Source organism: Magallana gigas, chromosome 3 (assembly GCF_963853765.1).
Source record: "Magallana gigas chromosome 3, xbMagGiga1.1, whole genome shotgun sequence".
Classification (NCBI taxonomy): Eukaryota; Metazoa; Mollusca; class Bivalvia; order Ostreida; family Ostreidae; genus Magallana; species Magallana gigas.
This window is the reverse complement of record NC_088855.1, coordinates 10276938-10298658: the sequence shown is the minus strand read 5'-3', so window position 1 is coordinate 10298658 and position 21721 is coordinate 10276938. Positions and strand designations below refer to the sequence as shown.

The 21721-nt window shown below is 34.4% G+C and overlaps 1 protein-coding gene and 1 long non-coding RNA gene across 2 annotated transcripts in view; both read left to right on the top strand.

Moving 5' to 3' along the window:
- The window catches only part of LOC105346626 (atrial natriuretic peptide receptor 1), a 41339-nt gene extending 20463 nt beyond the window's left edge, over positions 1–20876 (top strand). Inside the window, exons 14-22 of the mRNA XM_066078452.1 lie at positions 675–836; positions 2213–2387; positions 16276–16422; positions 16927–17050; positions 17587–17655; positions 17766–17940; positions 18275–18373; positions 20103–20194; positions 20480–20876. Of these exons, the coding sequence (XP_065934524.1) occupies positions 675–836; positions 2213–2387; positions 16276–16422; positions 16927–17050; positions 17587–17655; positions 17766–17940; positions 18275–18373; positions 20103–20194; positions 20480–20542 (1106 nt within the window). The 3' untranslated portion in view covers positions 20543–20876. The remainder of the gene's footprint in view (positions 1–674; positions 837–2212; positions 2388–16275; positions 16423–16926; positions 17051–17586; positions 17656–17765; positions 17941–18274; positions 18374–20102; positions 20195–20479) is intronic.
- LOC136273620 (uncharacterized) lies at positions 4680–7925 on the top strand. Its single transcript, XR_010711786.1, has 2 exons — positions 4680–5377; positions 7628–7925. It is a non-coding gene; the product is annotated as an uncharacterized lncRNA (long non-coding RNA).
- Positions 20877–21721: the final 845 nt, after the last annotated feature.

The following is a 21721-nucleotide window of genomic DNA, read 5'->3' as shown; positions in this document are numbered from 1 at the left end:
AAGAATTGTGTGCTGTAGAAAGGAAATAATCAATGTTTTGGGAAAAAATGAAAAGTACAGTACAGTATTATAGTTAGTTTTATCCGTAGGAAGTTTCCTAACAATTTGCCAAATTACACATTTGTTGAAATATTCACATTATAGTCTGTCCCAAGATATTTATGCAGCACATTTGACCGATATTTAATAAAAATACACATGTATACCTGTGAAGAAGAGCAATTAAAATCGATGAAAGGGAAAATTTCTATGATATCGTCATTGACACATTATTTTTCGGAAAAATACACAAGAACGAAAACAGAATTCTTACGGAGATTTAAAATGGGGAAAGTTTACATCTTTTTTTTCCATTTGAAAGTCACTCAGAATACATCGCGCAATTTTTCAACGTGCTGCAATACAAAACCCCCGTAGACATTACATTTTTTAGCCGTGTATTGAAACGTGAAAAGCTAAAGGGGGTGTTTTTACGGAGAAATCATGGAAATTTTTCATACTTTTGAATGAACTTCATTTGAATCCTGAGGTATTTATGAATAGCGAGTAATCAAGCAAAATGTGAATCGAGGATACCTTCGGACAGACTATAATAGTATCACATTTTGTCTTTTTAATACACGCTAATACAGGATAATTGTACCGTTGATAAATATTTGCATATATATACATAGAGTTACTATGGACTGCCCCGGAATTGTTAAGAAAACTGTTCAACTCGAACCAATCAAAGGACATTAACTATCAGAAAGCAGACATTTACAGCTTTGGAATCACTCTGCAGGAAATTGTAGTCCGTGGTGCCCCCTATGACGGAAGTAACCTTACGTCAGAAGGTATTTTTATGTTCTTTAAAAACGTGTTTTGAGATGATATTTTATTGTGCATACATAATCAAACTGTGTATTTTTTCAGTGTACAAAAATAATTCCATATATAATTCCAATAACACTAGTAATTTAGCAGCAACGAATCCAGTAAAGATAATATTGTGTTTCCAAAATATTTTTTTATTATATCTTGTACTTTAATTTTAATTAATTTGCCGTACAAAATTATTTTCCTTGTTATAATTCCATTATTCAGTGGGGTGAATGACACCTTTTAACAAAAAAATCCACTAAAGTTCAAGGGTTTACCCAATATACATGTACATGCATGTACATGTAATACTTTTTATACCCCCCGCAAACGAAGTTTGGGGGGGTATATAGGAATCACCTTGTCCGTCTGTCCGTCCGTCTGTCCGTCCGTCTGTCCGTCAGTCTGTCCGTCCGTCTGTCTGTGCAATCGTGTCCGGTCCATATCTTTCTTATGGAGAAACATTGGAAGTTCTTACTTCACACAAAGATTGCTTATGACTTAAGGGTGTGTCATGACCTTGACCGAAGGTCATTCGGGCAAGGTCAAGGTCACTGGCAGAAAAAATACAAAATTCGTGTCCGGTCCATATCTTTCTTATGGAGAATTATTTGAAGTTCTTACTTCACACAAAGATTGCTTATGACCTATGGGTGTGTCATGACCTTAACCCAAGGTCATTCGGGCAAGGTCAATGTCACTGGCAGAAAAAATACAAAATTTGTGTCCAGTCAATATCTTTCTTATGGAGAGTTATTGGAAGTTCTTACTTCACACAAAGATTGCTTATGACTTAAGGGTGTGTCATGACCTTGACCCAAGGTCATTCGGGCAAGGTCAAGGTCACTGACAGAAAAAGTGGAAAATTTATGTCCGGTCATTGTCTTTCTTATGGAGAAGCATTGAATGATTTTACTTCACACAAATATTGCTTAGGACCAAAGGGTGCGTCATGACCTTGACCCAAGGTCATTTGGGCGTGGTCAAGGTCACTGGCAGAAAAAGTGCAAAATTTATGTCAGGTCATTGTCTTATGGAGAAGCATTGAATGTTCTTACTTCACACAAATATTGCTTATGACCAACAGTTTTAAAAAAAATAGAGCAGTTGTTATTTATAGAAAATGGACGGTGAAATAGATTCATCCAATATTTTCTATAATTGGAAAAATACACGCATTATGATTTTTATCTTAGCGGGGGGTATCAATTGTGAGCTTGCTCACAGTACCTCTAGTTAGTCATGATGGACACTTCTATTTATTCATGTACGTGCAGTGAGAGGATTTTAATAACAGAACCAACAATGTATTTTTCACTTCGGAATGGTCTAAAGTATCACATTGTTACAGAAATAATCGAGAAAGTGCGAGAGGCCCCAGGCACTATGGGACCATTCAGACCAGAAGTTTCACAGATAGAATGCACTGCAGAGTTACGGGCCTTGCTTCAACACTGCTGGTCGGAGACTCCCGATGAACGACCGAACTTAGCCGAAGTATTCTACTCTCTGAAGAAAATGAACGTGTGAGTATTATAGACGAGCAAGCTAATTAAAATTATAATTTTTATTAGATTGATACATGTAGAAGACATATCGAATACGATATTCGAGACACATGTACCTGTTATGTAAAAACTAGGATGCCGAAATCTTTAATCCCTTGACTCCCTTGACTCATTTGGGGTTATTTTGATCGCGGTGACTTTGGGGTTACCAGTGGGCTGCTTCTTTACAAATCATAACAAATGTCGAGGTAAAACGTGATCAAGTTCGTCATATGTTTGGTGCAAAATATATGCAATGCACAGACATGCACAAAAGAGTATTTTTGTCACATCGAGTATCGGAAATTCTTAGGTACCAAGGTATATGCTATCAATGCAACATTGCGGGGGAAAATACAGAGCATTTGCTATTGTTTTCTGCAACGCCTGCTACCTTAATTGCCGAAAATGTATTGTTTAATATACATGTATTGTCTATACTCTGTTCCGAGTGTTTGCTTCCACCACTTTTTGCTTGATATTTCGATAATCATAAATACCTTTGTGCTCAAACTACGTTCATCCACCAAAATGAAAAATGTCCAGATTATCTGTTTTGAAACGCCCCCTCTACCGCTTCAGGTTTCAATACACATCCCAAAATAAAATGTCTACGGGAATTTTGCATTGCATCAGCCATTAATAAGCCCGGATGATAACGTTGAAGAATTGCGCAAGGTATCCCGAGTACTTCCGAATGGAGAAAAGATGTAAACGATTCCCATTATAAATCTCCGTAAGAAATTTGTTTTCGTTCCTGTGAGCTTTTATGAGTGAAAAATTATAATTGTTTGATGAAGATATCTTGGATATATTCCCTTTCATCGATTTCAACTGTATTTTTTTCACAGGTATATGTATTTTTATTAAAAATCATCAAAAAGTGATGGAAGCAATAACTTGGGACAGACTACATTAAATAGAAAACAATCAAGCATCCTATGCCATGAACTACATGTATTCTTATGCATATGGTTTAAGAATTTACGGGAAATTCTTTAGGCTGTGAAATAAAAGATATTTTAAATATCAATATGTATATAAAAAAATGACTTCCGGTTCTCGTGCGAGAGATGTAGAGACGCGCCAAAGTTGGGGGTAACTTTTTTTGCTTTTACTGGGCTCTTTTCGATTTAAATCTGACTTTTTTAGTCACAATAAGACTTCAACTGCAAACATGCCCCCAAAGAACAGGGGAAAAAAGGCTGACGGACCCCTTGACGAATTTGTGAAAGGCAGAGACCAGACATCGGGAGCAGAGGAAATTCGGTCGAATCAAGAAACAAGCGACTCTTCTGATATCACGAACAAGGAGCTGAAAGACTTGCTGTCAACTTTAATAACTAAAGTAGAGGATAACCTCGGTGGACGGCTCACTTCGCTGGAGGCAATGTTCAACGAAAAAATGATCGAAGTTGAGACACGTGTCGGCGAACTAGATGACAGGGTGTCAGAAATAGAGAAAGATACGGAGAAAATCGCTCATTTGGAGTCAAAAATAACTGAACTGAAAGATTATATTATGAACCAAGAAGCCAGATCGAGGAAGTACAACCTCCTGGTTTATGGAATCCCAAAACAGGAAAAAGAAAACCCCCTGGAGGTACTCAACCAGTTCTTACGGAATGATCTTCAGATGGAGAAAGCAGTGGTCGATTCTCTCATTATTATGTCTCCCCTTTCAAAGGGGAGACATATTGTTTTTGTCGACTTTCTTATTCTTCTTCTTCTTATTCTTCTTATTAGGGTTTTCCGTTTTTCAACGGAAAACCCTTCTGTTATTCTACTGTTTCTTATTATTATTTTTTTTTTTTTCCCGCAAATTTTGTGCACGAGATTTCGCGAACATTTTTTGTCTGATTGCTATGAAACTTTCAGGGTATGTAGATGATATTAATATCTCTAGACGTTTTTTTCAAATTTTTAAAATTCACTTCCGGTTATGAGTTATTGCCCTTTAATTGAAAATTGGGGGGTCTTTTGTCCAGAGTTGATCTCGGGAACTACAGATGATAGATGCATGAAATTTGGCGAAATTGTCGGTAACATTTTATAATTTTGCTGGCATGAAAATTTTGGTAATTTCTTTGTTAGTTTTTGAGCTATATGTCGCCAAAGTTTAAGATTTTTTCGGGGCTGAAATTTTGTTGCTTTTTGTATTATAACCTTTAAACTAAAAATATTTTGTTAATACATATAGAACAAAAGTTGTTTAGAGTAACGAGAGCTTTCATTTAAAATTAAGAAAAAAAGGCTGGATCCTATAATTAGGGGTCAGCAGCTCATACACGTATTTTTCTGATAGCAAAAATCGTTATCATTTTATGAAAAAAAATTAATTTAGTTATTGTTAATATATTAAATAATGTCATTTGGTATCAAATTAAACAAGTTCTGTCCTATATTTTTTTTCAAATTTCATAAAACAAATATGTGAGAATCGTACATGAACGAGTTAATATGTCTACATAGACACACAAGCGAACAAATGCCACATTAAGGCCCAGACATTTGCTGCATTACGTTGTGTTGCGTCTTAGATAAATTGTTGTGATTCAATTTCATTTTTTTCATCTATATCATTTATGAATTCAATGAACACACATTATTTAAACGTTCTATGTGCAACTATTTGTCGGGGCGCCCCTGTTTGTGACCCCCGCGCGCGCGCGCCGAATGTAAACAGTAACGAACGGCATTGTAGAAAAGAGAGAGCCGTAATGCAGAAGAGAAGTTGTGTATTCTTTCGGTGTACACATGCATTTTCAATTTGCTGTGAAACATATGAACATGCACAGGGAACAATACTACATATTTGTTTAAGGAGGATATTTTTCTCGTGTGAATCGTTTACGAGGAAATTCTGACAGCCACACTTCTGTCGACGATCAGCCGTTGAAAACTACGAGTAATAAAGGAGAAAAGATGGACATTAAAGTGTGTGATTTATGTGGATGTTACTGAAGAAGGTGAGGCTTTTACTCCTTTTAAAGTTTCTTGTTAACTGGTTAAAATTTAGTATATAGTATAGATGTACATGTAAGTACGTGCACACTGTTAGATGTTTTTGTTATGGTGTGGGTGTTTGTTTACAAACGTGTAATTTTTACATGTTTCATGGGTGTTTAGACTCGCTCGAGGTTCATGGGGGACTGGAAAGGGTAACTGAATTTATCTATTTAAAAAAATAACAGATTGTGAATTTTCAACTCAAAATTCAAAGCAGGGTCTAATTAGAAACATATCATATATTCTTGTGCAGAGGACTCCAAATGTAGTCATGAATACCCTGTAGACATAACTTCAAGTAAATAAAATTGTATACTTCAGACTTCAGAGTTAAAACATGACTTTAATATCTTTATGATGCCGATCATTGTATCATTAAAGAGGTATAGCAGACCAACGGGTACCCGGTACATGTACTTGTACATGTAGGTTACAAGTTAGAACTATGCCTACCATTCTACCAGTTCACATAATTTTTCTTGTTTAGCAGTTATGATGTGTACTTAAATTGTCCTTGTTAATGTTTTAAATGTAATTTTTTATTCTCTTTTTTTAATCTGACTACTGGCAGTACTGGCGTGTGAGCAGTTCTCGCCGAGGACCATTTCTCGCTGGTGCACTGTTACATCATATTTTCGTATATAATTTTATGTGTTGATAAAATGACGTAACAATGCACTGGTGAGAAATGGTACTCGGCGAGAACTGATCGCACGCCAATATTGATTAATTACAGACAAAAACTGAAGGTTGCGAGTGTTATTTTTAATTGAACAACATTGTTTAAAATAATTCTTTATATATGTGACGATCAGACCGGTTTGAATACCAGTGCCAGATAGCTCAGTTGGTAGAGCACCTGACTAGAGATTCAGGGGGCCCAGGTTCAAATCCCTTCATTATTTCTCCCATCCTGTTACAATATTGGTGTTGTGACCAACCCCTGGAACTAACAGGTTAACTCGATCCTGCCAGGGATGATCTTCGAGGGTGAAGATCATTTAAGGGGGAGGAATGTGACGGTCAGACTAGTTTGAATACCGGTGCCAGATACATGTAGCTCAGTTGGTAGAGCACTTGACTAGAGATTCAGAGGGCCAGGTTCGAATCCCACTTTGTTCCGTCGTTATTTCTCCCATCTTTTACATATACATGTATATCAGATATATGACAGATGATTAAGGTCATCACATGTTTTGCAAGATGCAATAAGTGTTAAAAACCTTTACTTTACAACAGAATACATTTAAGTGAATATTTATGTTTCTTGTTATTATTTGGTGTGGTTTTCCTGACAGTGTCGCATAAACAATTTACCCGCTCCTAAAACACAAACTTTCTTTTTGTGGATTCAGCTTACCGCTGATTGGCTGCTGTTGCAGCAGACAAATAAGATATGCACGCACAAAACACAATGAACTTATCAGAGAATGAGTTGAGTTTATTTAAACTGTTGGAATTTGGGTATTTTTTTTAAAAATGTATACTTGTGACAAAACATATATGTGGTACATACAGCTGTAGCTTTATGAAGAAAATTTTGGTTAGACCATATATACCTATCATGCAAGTAAATGATATTTACAAAAAACTTGCAATTTATGGCGCACGAAATATACGCTAGTATTATAAAGATTGACATACATGTAATGTACCACATTCTTTGAAAAATAATCTATTAAAAATTCTTCATTAAGTTTACTCATACATGTTTTATGCTTATTACACGTAGTATTGTTTTTAAAACATGTAATTTATAAGAAAATAAACAAAAACCCTCGCTAAATTTATTTGCAAACAAAAAATACACAGTAGAATTGATAAAAAATGGTATACCAGAAGCTAATACCAGTACATGTACTTTGACGCTGTTCGGTGGGTAATATTCGTTTGTAATTTACGAATTGAAATATTGACTGTTGCACTACAAGTATGGTAATAAACTCTCTCTCTCTCAAACTCTCTCTCTTTCTCAATTTGATAAGTGTTTATACCTATGAAAATTTTTTAATATTATATTATGACTTGATATGCAAATTTTTGATCTTGTACTGCCTAAATGTTATGTCATGTATTGGGATATGTCATACTTATTACACTGCATGGTCAGTGTATTTTTTACAGAAATACTATGCATATGTTAATGTAAACACAGCTATTACTAGTACATGTATGTAAACACAGCTAATTATTTTTTTTATTTATTTCAGCTCAAAACTGACTCTTGTTACCACATGGCTTTTACCGGTACCTGTTGATTCTTGTGGGTCAGCTCCTGAGATTAACCTGTCACCTCTATCCACATGCATATTCCTTGTGTTCTACAGACTATTTACTGGTAATTCAAATTAAATCCGATAATGCATGAACAATAATGGAACTTGAAGAAAGCATCATGCCATGTTGTGGTTTGTTTTTGATAAGAAATTATGAAAACAAAATTAAGGCTGTTTAAAGAAATTCATAATTGCTGTGAAAATTTGTTTTTCAATAAAAGTATACAATTATGTTTCCTTTATTTTTTATTTCATAAAGATATTTAGATGTGTTTACATAATTGAACCCCCCCCCCCCCTCTATTTAATTGTCTGCATTAAGATTACATGTAGGATATGTAAATGTACATTTGACTTTGAAATAACATCTGCTATGATAATTACTTTTGAAATGAACAAGAAACAACCTATTTCTACCTTTCTAAGGTATATATGCATAAAAAAGTAGAAAAACATGTCAAATTTGAACATTTTTCATTGAAATCAACTCTGTCTCCAGCTACCTGGGTGTGTTTGAATTTAATTCTAATTTAAGGCAGATGTCTAACTTGTAGGTTGTAACTTACTGTTTTAGCATGGTTAGAAGAAGACTAGAAATCAGAATAGATTAGATATTCACTAAATATGATTGTTAGCTTACTTTTTTCATGAAAACAAGAAATCACAAGCAGGACAGCTGTCTATTTGTTAATTAAAATGGTACAAATCATACAATAAACAAATAAAGATCACATTTTAGAATCATTGATGATTGTTTTCAAATATGTGTGAGAAATGACTCAAGGAAATGGCCACATGTTTCATAGAATTAGGTAATTAAAACATTTCAAACCATGACTTTTTATGAAAATCAAAAGATTGGGGGGTGGGGGGTATACATGTAAGGGTATTTCTAAGTGATGTGAAGCTTTTATCATGATTATATCATGTAGGCATATGTTGTATTAAATAAGGTTTCTTTTTTAAGGTGGTTGAACAAAACTTGAACTCTAAAAGGTCAGATAAAGATGTTTTACTATGGAGAACCCTGTAAATCTGTGTTTACTAAAGGAAATTGGAAATGGTGGGTTCACTTAAATGGCCATATTTTTATTAAACCTCAATGGAATTGGCAATATGTGGTATTCTTTTTCTCAGAATTGCATTAGCTTTCTTATTCTAAGACAAACCGTCTTTTCATAAAAATGTTAGTGTACTAAGTTAAAGATACAAGGAACAGTTTCGGATAAAGTACCGTCAATATTTTTGTAAAATTGAGAGTGACTGTACTTGAAGGTTTATCATTGTTGCGTAGATTCATGAAATGAATTTTAATGATTACCAATAGTTAGAGGGATGTCTCTTGTTGGAATTGGTAAGCAATATTAAGGCCCCTAATTTTAAGTACATGAGAAGCAGAAATAAATTGTGAAACTTGCGGCTATAACAGATATGTTGACTTTACAGTGAAATTGAAGGTTACAAACGGGAGGTTATATAACATGAAATGTAGGTGGATGGGATATTATATGCCTATTTAGTATTTACTGGGTATGAGGACAATAGCAAGTTTATTGTCCCCCAAGACAGCAAATATTTAATGAGGCAAAGCCAAGGGAAATAGTAGCTGTTGAATGGGACAATAAACTTGCTATTGTCCGAATAGTCAGTTAATTGGTATTTCATTATACAGAAGAAAACTTTATTTGTCAGCGATGCAGAATTTCTTGATGATAAACAAATTAGAGTTAAATCAAACTTTGTATTTAATGCGGCGATCTTATTAGGTCAGAGGTGTTCCGAGTTTAAGGTGATATGGGACACTTCCATGTTGTGTTGTGACGTATTGTTTATCGAAATAAACAATAAAATAAAGTGTAATTATATAAGTACATGTAGTTTCTTCTCAAAAATGGTCACCTAACTCCTTAGCACAGTGGGTTAGAGGGTTTACTAGGAACCTGTAAGTCATGAGTTCGAATCCCGCTGGGGTTTTTACAATTTTTACCTTTTCAAATATTTTTAAAAGCTATTTTTTGGTTAAATATTGTAAAATTTGAAAATTCTAAACCGGTGAAAAGTTTTCAATTATATAGTACTTTAATCCACATTAATATCGACAGATGTCCCATACCACCTTAAAAAGGAGGGAAATCAAATTCTGCTAATGAATGGTTTTGATGACTATACACCATGGGCAGATAGCATGGATACTATTTTAGATAAAAAGGCATGTTTATGCGGGCGCCTTCTAGTGATCAATTTGTCGGTCTGTCCATCCGAGATGGCTTGACAGGAGCATAGCTTCTCTCCCCTTGGCCCAATCTGGCTCATACCTCATCCACAGGGTTCCTTTGGTTGAAGGATGTGCAGTGACCTTGAACCATGTTTTTAGGTATAAGGTTAAGGTCATAGCAGAATTATATATATAAAATCCTTGTCTGGGGCATATCTTTTTTCCCTTTGGTCCAATCTGGCTAATACTCACAGAGTGTCTCTATGGTTAAACGATGTGCAGTGACCTTGCATGAAATTTCTAGGTAACGGGTGAAGATCATATCGGATCATGCAAAAATCCTTTTTTGAGAGCATATATAATTTCTACTAACCCCTATTTGGCTCAGACTTCACATAAGCAGAGCTTTTGAGTAAAGGGTGAAAGGGTGTGTAGTGACCTTGAACCTATTTTCAGTGAAAAGAAACTGTGAAGGTCATATCAGAATTATATTTTTAAAAATCCTTGTCCGGAGTATATCTTCTCTCCCTTTGCTCCATTCAGCCTCATACTTTACCCACATGATGCCTTTGTTCAAAATATATGCAATGACCTCGAATGATATTTGTAGATGAAGAGTCAAGGTCATATCAGATCACACAAAAATCCATATTTTAAGAGCATAGATATACTCTCCTTTTGGCCCCTATTTGGCTAATATTTTACCTTTACAGAGTTTATTGGTTAATGGCGTGCAGTGACCTTGAACCAAGTCTGTCAATGTGAAGGTCATAGCAGATCTTTTTAAAATTAGTTTTAAATAGTAGATAATTTTCCAAATATGCTTAATCTTGGTCAGATTGAACAAAAATGCATGTATGTTAGGGGGAATGAAATTGAATTAAAAGTTCTATGCCAGCTGGAAAAATTTCAAGTTATAGGTCAAGGTCAAAGCAGAATTCTCTGAAATAACATAAGCGGGGCCCTTTGAAATGTTCACCATTTCAATGTTGTCTGGTTCATAGTAATTTTACATAGAAAATATTCACAGAAGTACAGTAAAGTAAACTTAACATCGATAAGTTTCTGACAATTAATGACGCAACGAGCACACAGTACGAAAGGTCAACCTTTTGAAAAGCAGTGAAGAGGAAAAGTTGCTCAGAATTATGTTTTAAACAAAATTGATTTTTTACATAAATTTTAATTTTGCATTCTGGGTTAAGAAAAAAGATGTTAGTTCAAGGTAAAGTAAACTTGTACCTAAAATGAAGTCAAATTTGTTAAGTCGTACTTAAACACATTGTTTTCTTTGTTAAGTCGTTCTTGAAATGGTTAAGGGTTTTTGGTTAAGTCGTACTTAAAAACATTCGGATCATGTTAAGTTGTACCAAGAATCATTTGATTTTTTTTTTTTATCTTTTTGTACTTAGGTTTCTTTGTTACTAGATTAAGAACTCTGCTTCATAGACGTACTTCTAGCGTTGCTTTCGACATTAGCGGAAAACCCACTCGTTGCTTTGCAACGAGCTTTGCTCTAGTTCTTCTTATTCTTCTTATTCTTCTTCATCCAAATTTGTCCAAGCCGTAACTTAAATACCCTTTGACATTAAGACTTCAAACTTAGAACATAGGTAGAAGGTATTGAGAAGGAGTGCACGCCACCAAAATTTTTGACCTTGACCTATTTTCTTTTTCAAGGTCAAGCGTTTTATAAAAAATAGAGTTTGGACTATAACACAAGATTCCTTAAACATACAAACTTTTAACTTGTATCATAGATAGATGGTATATATTCCAGTTGAACCTTACCAAAATTTTTGACCTTGACCTTAAAATTTTATTTCAAGGTCAAATCAGAAAAAACTTCATTGTTCACCTCCTAAATATTCTTTGACAGAAGGACTTAAAACTTTACACAAAGAACAATTATAATACACTGAGGTGTACTATTGATAAATATTTGACCTTGACCTTGTTTTACTCAAGGTCAACTTGAGAAAAAATAATTAAATTTTGTCTGGGTGGTACCTTAGATACCTTTTGACATTAAGACTTCAAACTTGGAACATAGGTAGATGGTATTAAGAAAAAGTGCAGGCTATCAAAATTTTTGACCTTGACCTATTATCTTCTTCAAGGTCAAGCGTTTTATAAAAAATATAGTCCGGACCATAACACAAGACTCCTTAATCATACAATCTTTTAACTTGTATCATACATAGATGGTATATAGTCCAGTTCAACCTTACCAAAATTTTTGACCTTGACCTAAAAATTATATTTCAAGGTCAAATTAGAAAAAACTTCATTGTTCACCTCCTAAATATTCTTTGACAGAAGGACTTCAAACTTTACACAAAGAACAATTAGAATACACTGGGGTGTACAATTGATAAATATTTGACCTTGACCTTGTTTTACTCAAGGTCAACTTGAGAAAAAATAATTAAATTTTGTCTGGGTGGTACCTTAGATACCTTTTGACATTAAGACTTCAAACCTGGAACATAGGTAGATGGTATTAAGAAAAAGTGCAGGCTATCAAAATTTTTGACCTTGACCTATTATCTTCTTCAAGGTCAAGCGTTTTATAAAAAATATAGTCCGGACCATAACACAAGACTCCTTAATCATACAATCTTTTAACTTGTATCATACATAGATGGTATATAGTCCAGTTCAACCTTACCAAAATTTTTGACCTTGACCTAAAAATTATATTTCAAGGTCAAATTAGAAAAAACTTCATTGTTCACCTCCTAAATATTCTTTGACAGAAGGACTTCAAACTTTACACAAAGAACAATTAGAATACACTGGGGTGTACAATTGATAAATATTTGACCTTGACCTTGTTTTACTCAAGGTCAACTTGAGAAAAAATAATTAAATTTTGTCTGGGTGATAACTTAGATACCTTTTGACATTAAGACTTCAAACTTGGAACGTAGGTAGATGGTATTAAGAAGAAGTGCACGCCATCAAAATTTTTGACCTTGACTTATTATCTTCTTCAAGGTCAAGCGTTTTATAAAATATATAGTCCGGACCATAACACAAGACTCCTTAATTATACAATCTTTTAACTTGTATCATACATAGATGGTATATAGTCCAGTTCAACCTTACCAAAATTTTTGACCTTGACCTAAAAATTATATTTCAAGGTCAAATTAGAAAAAACTTCATTGTTCACCTCCTAAATATTCTTTGACAGAAGGACTTCAAACTTTACACAAAGATTATTTATAATACACTGAGGTGTACTATTGATTAATATTTGACCTTGACCTTGTTTTACTCAAGGTCAAATTAAAAAAAAATAATTAAATTTTGTCTGGGTGGTAACTTGGATAGCTTTTGACATTAAGGCTTCAAACTTGGAACATAGGTAGATGGTATTGAGAAGGAGTGCACGCCTCCATAATTTTTGACCTTGACCAATTTTGTGTCTCAAGTTAATTCATTTTCTAAACTGTATCATATATGGATGATATCTAACATATAGCTGACTTCATTCTTTTTCACTTATTAAATTTGCCCCATATTACAATCCTTTGGGAGAAGGGGAGACATGTGTTTTTTTGTATAAAAAAACAATACCCACTAGTTCAAAATGCCCACCGCATTCCAAGGAATCCGGACAACAGATACAAAGAGACGGCACCAGAAGCTATTATTGTTAAATTTGCCTGTTTAAAGGACCGCAACTTTATTCTAGCCCGCGTCCATGAAGTTAAGCTGCCAAAAGGAAAGTCGGTCCGTACAGATTTACCTGGCCCATTGAAGAAAATGCGTGCACAGTTGGCTCAAAAGGCCTATCAGCTTCGCAAGGAAGGACTAAAAACCCGAATTATCGAAAAACCTACATCGGTGGAACTTCAAGTCCGACGTACAACAGACAACAGATGGTCCAGGTACGACATGTGATAGTGCATCTCAGTGATTGTCATATAATTGTTAGCCTACGTTAATATCTGTTATTTTTGTGACTAGAACATGTTGCCTAAGATTAATTAATTACGACATGTGATAGTATATCTTAGTGTCGCATAATTGGTATTGAAAAACCTCTAACATGTGTTAGCCTATGTTAATATCTGGTTATTTTTGTGACTAGAACATGTTGCCTAAGATTAATTAATTACGACATGTGATAGTGTATCACAGTGTCATATAATTGGTATTGAAAAACCTCTAACATGTGTTAGCCTATGTTAATATCTGGTTATTTTTGTGACTAGAACATGTTGCCTAAGATTAATTAATTACGACATGTGATAGTGTATCTCAGTGTCATATAATTGTATTGAAAAACCTCTAACATGTGTTAGCCTACGTTAATATCTGGTTATTTTTGTGACTAGAACATGTTGCCTAAGATTGATTAATTACAACATGTGATAGTGTATCTCAGTGTCATATAATTGGTATTGAAAAACCTCTAACATGTGTTAGCCTACGTTAATATCTGGTTATTTTTGTGACTAGAACATGTTGCCAAAGATTAATTAAGACATGTGATAGTGTATCTCAGTGTCGTATAATTGGTATTGAAAAACCTCTAACATGTGTTAGCCTACGTTAATACCGTCCATTTTTGTGACTAGAACATGTTGCCTAAGATTAATTATGCATAATTTTGAATGCTTGTCTTCCCCCGCAATGTCCAAGTATCTCATCCTTATAGTGTTTCGCACAATGCTGGAAGAATTTTTTTTATTTTCAATTGATTTTCAGCACGCTAGAATGTATGAATGTGTTTTTGTTTATGGGCTTGTACTAAATACTTTGATTGATAATGAGTGAATTTAAGATTTTATCCCTAAATTGTAGAGGGCTCCATGATGTTAACAAACGAAAAGATGTGTTCAAATATTTGCGAGAACAAAAAGCATCCCTGTACTGTTTACAAGATACTCATTGTACTGAAAATGATAAAAGTGTTGTATATGCACAGTGGGGCCTGGATTTTTTAATGAGCCCTGGTAATTCAAACTCAAGGGGAACACTGACCCTTACTAATAATAATTTTGAATATACTGTTTTAAATGTTAAGTCAGATCCCAATGGAAATTACATTGTCTCTAGTATACTTGTTGATAACAAATACTCTCTAACTATTGTAAACTTGTATGGTCCAAATAGAGATTCTCCAGATTTTTTTAGAGAACTCTCTAACATTATTGAAGAATTCAGTGACGATTTTATAATTATGTGTGGAGATTGGAACCTGGTTCAAAACTTCAACCTAGACTGTCATAATTATGTTAAAGAAAATAATTTAAAAAATAAATTAGAAGTCATTAAGCTACAAGAAAAATTTAACTTGGTGGACCCATGGAGAATAAATAATCCTGATGCAAGAATATATACCTGGAGTAAAAAAACACCTATCAAACAAGCTAGACTAGATTTCTTTTTAATATCTGAAGAGTTAATGTCACTTTTACATAGCGTATCAATATTACCCGGTTATAGGACAGATCACTCTATTATTGAATTACAATTAAAATTTAACAATTTTACAAAAGGTAAAGGTTTTTGGAGATTCAATAATTCTTTATTAAGAGACCCCACCTATGTTGAAGAACTATGGAATTCTTTTTTTGAGTGGATTAATGATCAAACTAATATGATGATTGATGCCAATATTGTTGATATTTTGTTTGGTAAACTGTCAAAGCACAAAAATATAATCAATCTTTTGATCATCTTAGTAAAACGCCATATTTATAAGAAAAGAAATAACAAAATGTTACCGTCTTTCGAAGGCTTAAAAAGAGAAATACTGTATTATAGAAATTTAGAACATTATATGTATAAAAAAAATAACAATGAAGATAATTTTTATAAACGATGGGATATTTTCTCTTCCCTTCAATAAGTGTCCTCTGTTTTTAATTTACACTTGGGATACTCTATTTTTTCCAACTTCCGCTTTCTTTTTTTCTTATTTTTAAATTTGAACAATCTTAGTATATATAGTTACTCTGTGTACACAACCATAAACACTGTATGAATGTGTGTGTATATGCAAAAAATGTCCTATGTACAGTTTTTTTCACAATAATATTGTAAATTTGATGACTTCAGGGCCTCCCAACCCTGACATCAAATGAATGTTTAAATTGTCTGGGACAATAAAATATTTAAATAAAAAAAAAAAAAAAAATATGTATATAAAGTAATAATACAGCGACGAAACCAAACAGGAAATTATTTTGAGAACCTGCCATAATTCTGGGAGTGCATTCCATTTTTTCCACATTAATCATAAATATATTATAGATGCAATTCACTGTTTGTTAGCCTTCTATTGTCCAAACAATCGCACCGTTTATCCAATAAAGTCATGTTTATAACAAATGTTGATATCTCTTAGAAATCAAAAAGGAAATATAATGGATAATCTGATGAGGAGAATGGAGCAATACGCCAATAATTTAGAGAGCATTGTAACAGAAAGAACTAAAGCGTACATCGAAGAAAAACGGAAAGCTGAGGACCTTCTCTGTAGGCTGCTACCGCCGTAAGTTGTAATTTTTTTCCACTTTCCCCTTTTAGGCACACGGTGTCTTGTGTTAAGAGAGATAACTCGCATTTACTTCCTTGTATGCAGCTGAGTTTTAAAGGAGTGATCTGTGTCGAATTCTGGACTCGGTTCTTCTGAAATTGTCGACATTCCGGTTGAAATCTACAAATGTACATTTTTATTCCAAAATATTATCAAATCAAAATTTTGTGAGATGTACATGGGCACTGTGCACTACAATAAATTAAATAATGTTTTGATTTTCAGTCAATTATTTAAAATAAGAGGCTCATATATATTTAATATAATGACCATTGGTTCTATATATATTAGCGGTATTCTATGAATTTATTTAACTGACAATCAAGAACAGCGCTCGTCTTCAAAGGATTAAAAGTGAAACACAACGATTATGATTTCTTATGTATCTTGATCCCTGATCTTACTGCCCTTAGATATGTTATAAGTGTTAATGATTACACTGTGCCCTGTGATTTGTAGGACGGTGGCCAAACAGCTGGAGTCGGGGAACAGCGTGGACCCGGAGACGTTCGAGATGGTCACCATCTACTTTAGTGATATCGTGGGCTTTACCACACTGGCCTCACGAAGCACACCTTTAGAGGTAAACATGTAGTACACCTTTTGAGGTAAACCTAAAGCACACCTTGAGAGGTAAACATGTAGCACTCCTTTACAGGTAAAACATGTAGCACACATTTAGAGGTAAACATGTAGTACACCTTTACATGTAAACATGAAGCACACCTTTACAGGTAAACATGTAGCACACCTTTACAGGTAAACATGTAGCACACCTTTACAGGTAAACATGTAGCACACCTTTACAGGTTAACATGTAGCACACCTTTACAGGTAAACATGTAGCACACCTATAGAGGTTATACTATCATTATGTGGTTTCTTTTGCGGGTATTTTTTATTCCCATTTTTTGCTACCCGTATACATGTACAATTACACGAAATCATAATTAGAATAGATGAGTTGGTTACAAAATTAGAAATCATATCCGTAACACCCTTTGCATTTGTTCAGATCGAGAAAAGAAAGTAATGATTTGCGCATAGGGATGCATAAAAAATTCTTGCACAATCGAACTGAACTTTGCCCCGTTAAGCTTCATATTGTCTAATTTACAGGTTGTAGCCCTGCTCAATAGTTTGTACACGTGCTTTGACAACATAATCCACCATTTTGACGTATACAAGGTAGTAATTCTTTGAAATGATTAAATCAGCAGATTTGAAATTGGATGAATTCATTGATATTCCATAATGATATACATCTGAATGTTGTCCTTACAATGTCATTGTCAAAGGTGGAAACTATCGGGGACGCCTACATGGTGGTTTCTGGACTTCCGGTCAGAAATGGTCAGAAGCATGCCATGGAGATAGCCAACATGTCCCTGAGTATCATGAAGGCCGTCCAGGAATTTAAGGTCAAGCACAAACCGGACGAAAAATTGATGATTCGAATTGGTATCAATTCTGGTAAGGCTCGTAATTTAATGTTTCGGATTCAACCCTATTTGATTTTGTTTACATGTATGGGGGAGGGGGGGGGGTATAGAGGGACGTATCTTTTTGCCCGCTCAGTAAGACTCACATTTCTAATTAAGTCCATGGCTTTAAATAGCAATAACTCATTTTAGATTATAAGAATACTCATCTGAGACGGGCACAAGATTGGCACTTTGCAGTAGCCTGATTACCCAGCACAGCTGTACATGTCAATGTATCAGTATTTCGTATTGAATACGGTCTCAGTTGCTACAAGTATAAGATCACTGACCCATTATGTCTTCCTCTTTTTTCCCGTCATTAGGCCCCGTGGTTGCGGGAGTGGTGGGCATTGCCATGCCCAGGTATTGTCTGTTCGGGGACACCGTCAACACTGCCTCCAGGATGGAATCTACGTCACTAGGTAAGAATGTCTCAGATCTACGTCACTGGGTAAGAATATCTCAGATCTACGTCACTAGGTAAGAATATCTCAGATCTACGTCACTGGGTAAGAATATCTAAAATCTTCATCACTGGGTAAGAACATCTAAAACCTACGTCACTAGGGAAGAATATCTAAAATCTACGTCACTGGGTAAGAACATCTAAAATCTACGGCACTGGGTAAGAATATCTAAAATCTACGTCACTGGGTAAGAACATCTAAAATCTACGTCACTGGGTAAGAATATCTAAAATCTACGTCACTGGGTAAGAACATCTAAAGCTACGTCACTGGGTAAGAATATCTAAAATCTACGTCACTGGGTAAGAACATCTAAAATCTACGTCATTGGGTAAGAATCTCTTGTTAGGTCACTGGCCAGGGTAAGATTCTCTAAAATCTATGCCACTGGGTAAGATTCTTTAGAATCTATGTCACTTTGTAAGATTCTTTAGAATTTACGTCACTTGGTATGTTTCTTCTAGAATCTACGTCACTTAGTAAAAATGTCTACAGTCTACGTCACTTTGCAAGATTTTCTAGGATTTACGTCAGTAGGTAACATATTTTACCCTAGAATCAACATCACTTTGTATTAATCTCTAGAGTAAACGTTACTAGTAAGATCCCCTAGAATTTACGTCATTTGGTAAGAATCTCAAGAATTTACTTTACTGGGTAAGATTTTTTAAGGAATTTATGTTACTTAGAGACTTATAGTAAGAATCTCTAAAATGTACGTCACTTGGTTGACGGTAGACTTAATAAAAAACTAGACAAAAGTAAAAGGATAATTTAATAAAAAAGAAAATTAAAGACTACTTTTATACTGGAAACCGTTTGTATCTGTTAATAATCGACACTGTTTTGGCATGACGATAATGTGATTGCAATGTGCGGCGGTCAATTCATGCAAATATTGTCTCAAGTAGATTACCCCACAGGTGCTTGAGGACAGGATCGACCCCCTCCCCCTTTCCACACCCCCCCCCCTAGTATATAGACCCCCGGGACTTTTTTTTTATTAAATTATCCTTTTATGACATAATTCTAATCTAATTTATTCATCCATTGCCCAAAATTACATAAAACAAACATTTTTTTAAAAAAATGTACAGATCGAGGGTCTGATTTTTTAAAATGTTTGTTTTATTTACTTTTGGGCAATGGATGAATAAATTAGATTAGAAATATGTCATAAAAGGATAATTTAATGAAAAAAGAAAATTAAAGTCTCGGGGGTCTATATACTGGGGGTGAAAGGGGAGGGGGGGGGGGGGTCGAACCTGTCCTCAAGCACCTGTGGATTACCCTAGTGATTACCACGTTAAACGTCACCAGATTTGAGGGGTTTTGCTAATCCCAGATCACTCTGGCCAACTCATATCTTAATAGATTTTTCTCATTAGCTTGAGTATCGGATATAATGAATGTTATGTTCGGAATGATAATGGCAAGTAAATGATTCATTTTAAATGTGAACAACTTAAAGGGCATATTATTCTTAACCAATATACTGAGGGATATATGATGGTAATCGGCGAAAGTGGATGATTCAGTTACATTATATTGTGGGTAAAAGAGTCAGAGGCTTTGCCAGACACCATTTTTGCGGGGTGGAATAAAGATAATTAATATAGTTTTTTTTAATTTGTATTCAATGAACTGTAATTATTATTTACTCTCTTTTGTGTATTTTTCATAGCTGGAAAAATCCAAATTTCTGAATCCTCGGAGAAGTTATTACAGCAGTTTGGAATGTACGATGTCAGCTGTCGTGGAGAAATCCCGATAAAGGTAACCGACTGAATACCGGTATATTTTCAATAAGTTGTGCAATCCATAAGGTCATGTACATTAATAAAAGTCATTTAAATTATCAATAAGAAGGTACATGTAAGTAGGGTTTAAAATCTATGTATAATGTACATTATCGACAAAAGGCGGGAATAATTGAATTTCAAAATTGAATCACAAGATTGTATTCCTAAACCGATACTGAAATAATCCTGATAAAAGAGGAAAATTATTCCTGAGTTATCTCCCGTGGCCTTCCTACTTTTATGGAGATTTTTTTGCCAGGGTAAAGGCTTGATGGTGACCTACTGGTTGGAGGGGGCACAGTTAGAGGTCAGCAAGAGTTGACAATCACTGCTCGGAGGGAGGTCATCTCTCTCCCCCGAAGTTCGCCGGAAACGAATCTCAGTGTCATGTGACCAGCGTCCATCCTGGAGCCCAAAACCTACGAATTTGATGCCAAACACAGCCAGTTACCTGTAGATATTAGTATATAACTAGTTTCTTTCCATTTTTTTTTTTTTGGACAGCCGGAATTCGGGAAAGTTATATTTCTTAACTATGAAATGTTATACTTATTCATGTTATTACCAGACTTAATAGGACGGAAAAGGGTGTGCCACTTTAAAATGAGCGATAATGAACGCTTTTCGTTAAAGTGCTTTGCGGAATGTCTTTTTTATTGTTGTTTTCTTTAAATTTATAATTTGTTGAATAATTATTCATAACTGTTTTTGATACGCATCGATTACTAGACAATGACGTTTAAGTTATATGAACGTTTTCTGATTCATAAATGCAAACACCATCACATCAAGATGTTTTGCGAAGAAATACTGAAACTACTTCCCCCGACTCAGTTTATACTATGAGAGTCCCTCCAATCGCAGCATCCTTGAGAAGAAAAAAAAACTCGTATTATCTTCCCGTTTCCCTGGTGGAGCGTGAATGAATTTGTCAGTTTTTATCAGGAAGCCAACATGGACGCTGGGAAAATTAGTCAATAAAAGTATTTATTTCTTCTCTCTTCCGTCCGTCGGCGTATATACTGATCATGTTGCCTGTATCGCTTCCTTGTTTCTCGTGAGATTCAACTAATGTTTTGAACGTGGCAGAACTACCTATTTCATTAGCATATATATATATATATATATATATATATATATATATATATATATATATATATATATATATATATATATATATATATATATATATATATATATATATTCTTTTGTATGTTCTGTGTTCTATGGCTTTGCAGAGAGAGAGAGAGAGAGAGAGAGAGAGAGAGAGAGAGAGCATTTATTGCCATATCATGGTTTTCACTATCAAATTCAGTTAACTTATTTAAATGGCTTAGTTTTTATATTATAATATGCACTTTATGTAAAATTACTACCAGTTTGAATTCATCTTGATAGCTGACCTCTTTTGATTATGTTTTAAAATTGCTGACCTTAAAACGAAGAAAATTTATCTAAAGTATGTCCTGCGTTGTGTCGCCGGCTCTGATATTAATACAGG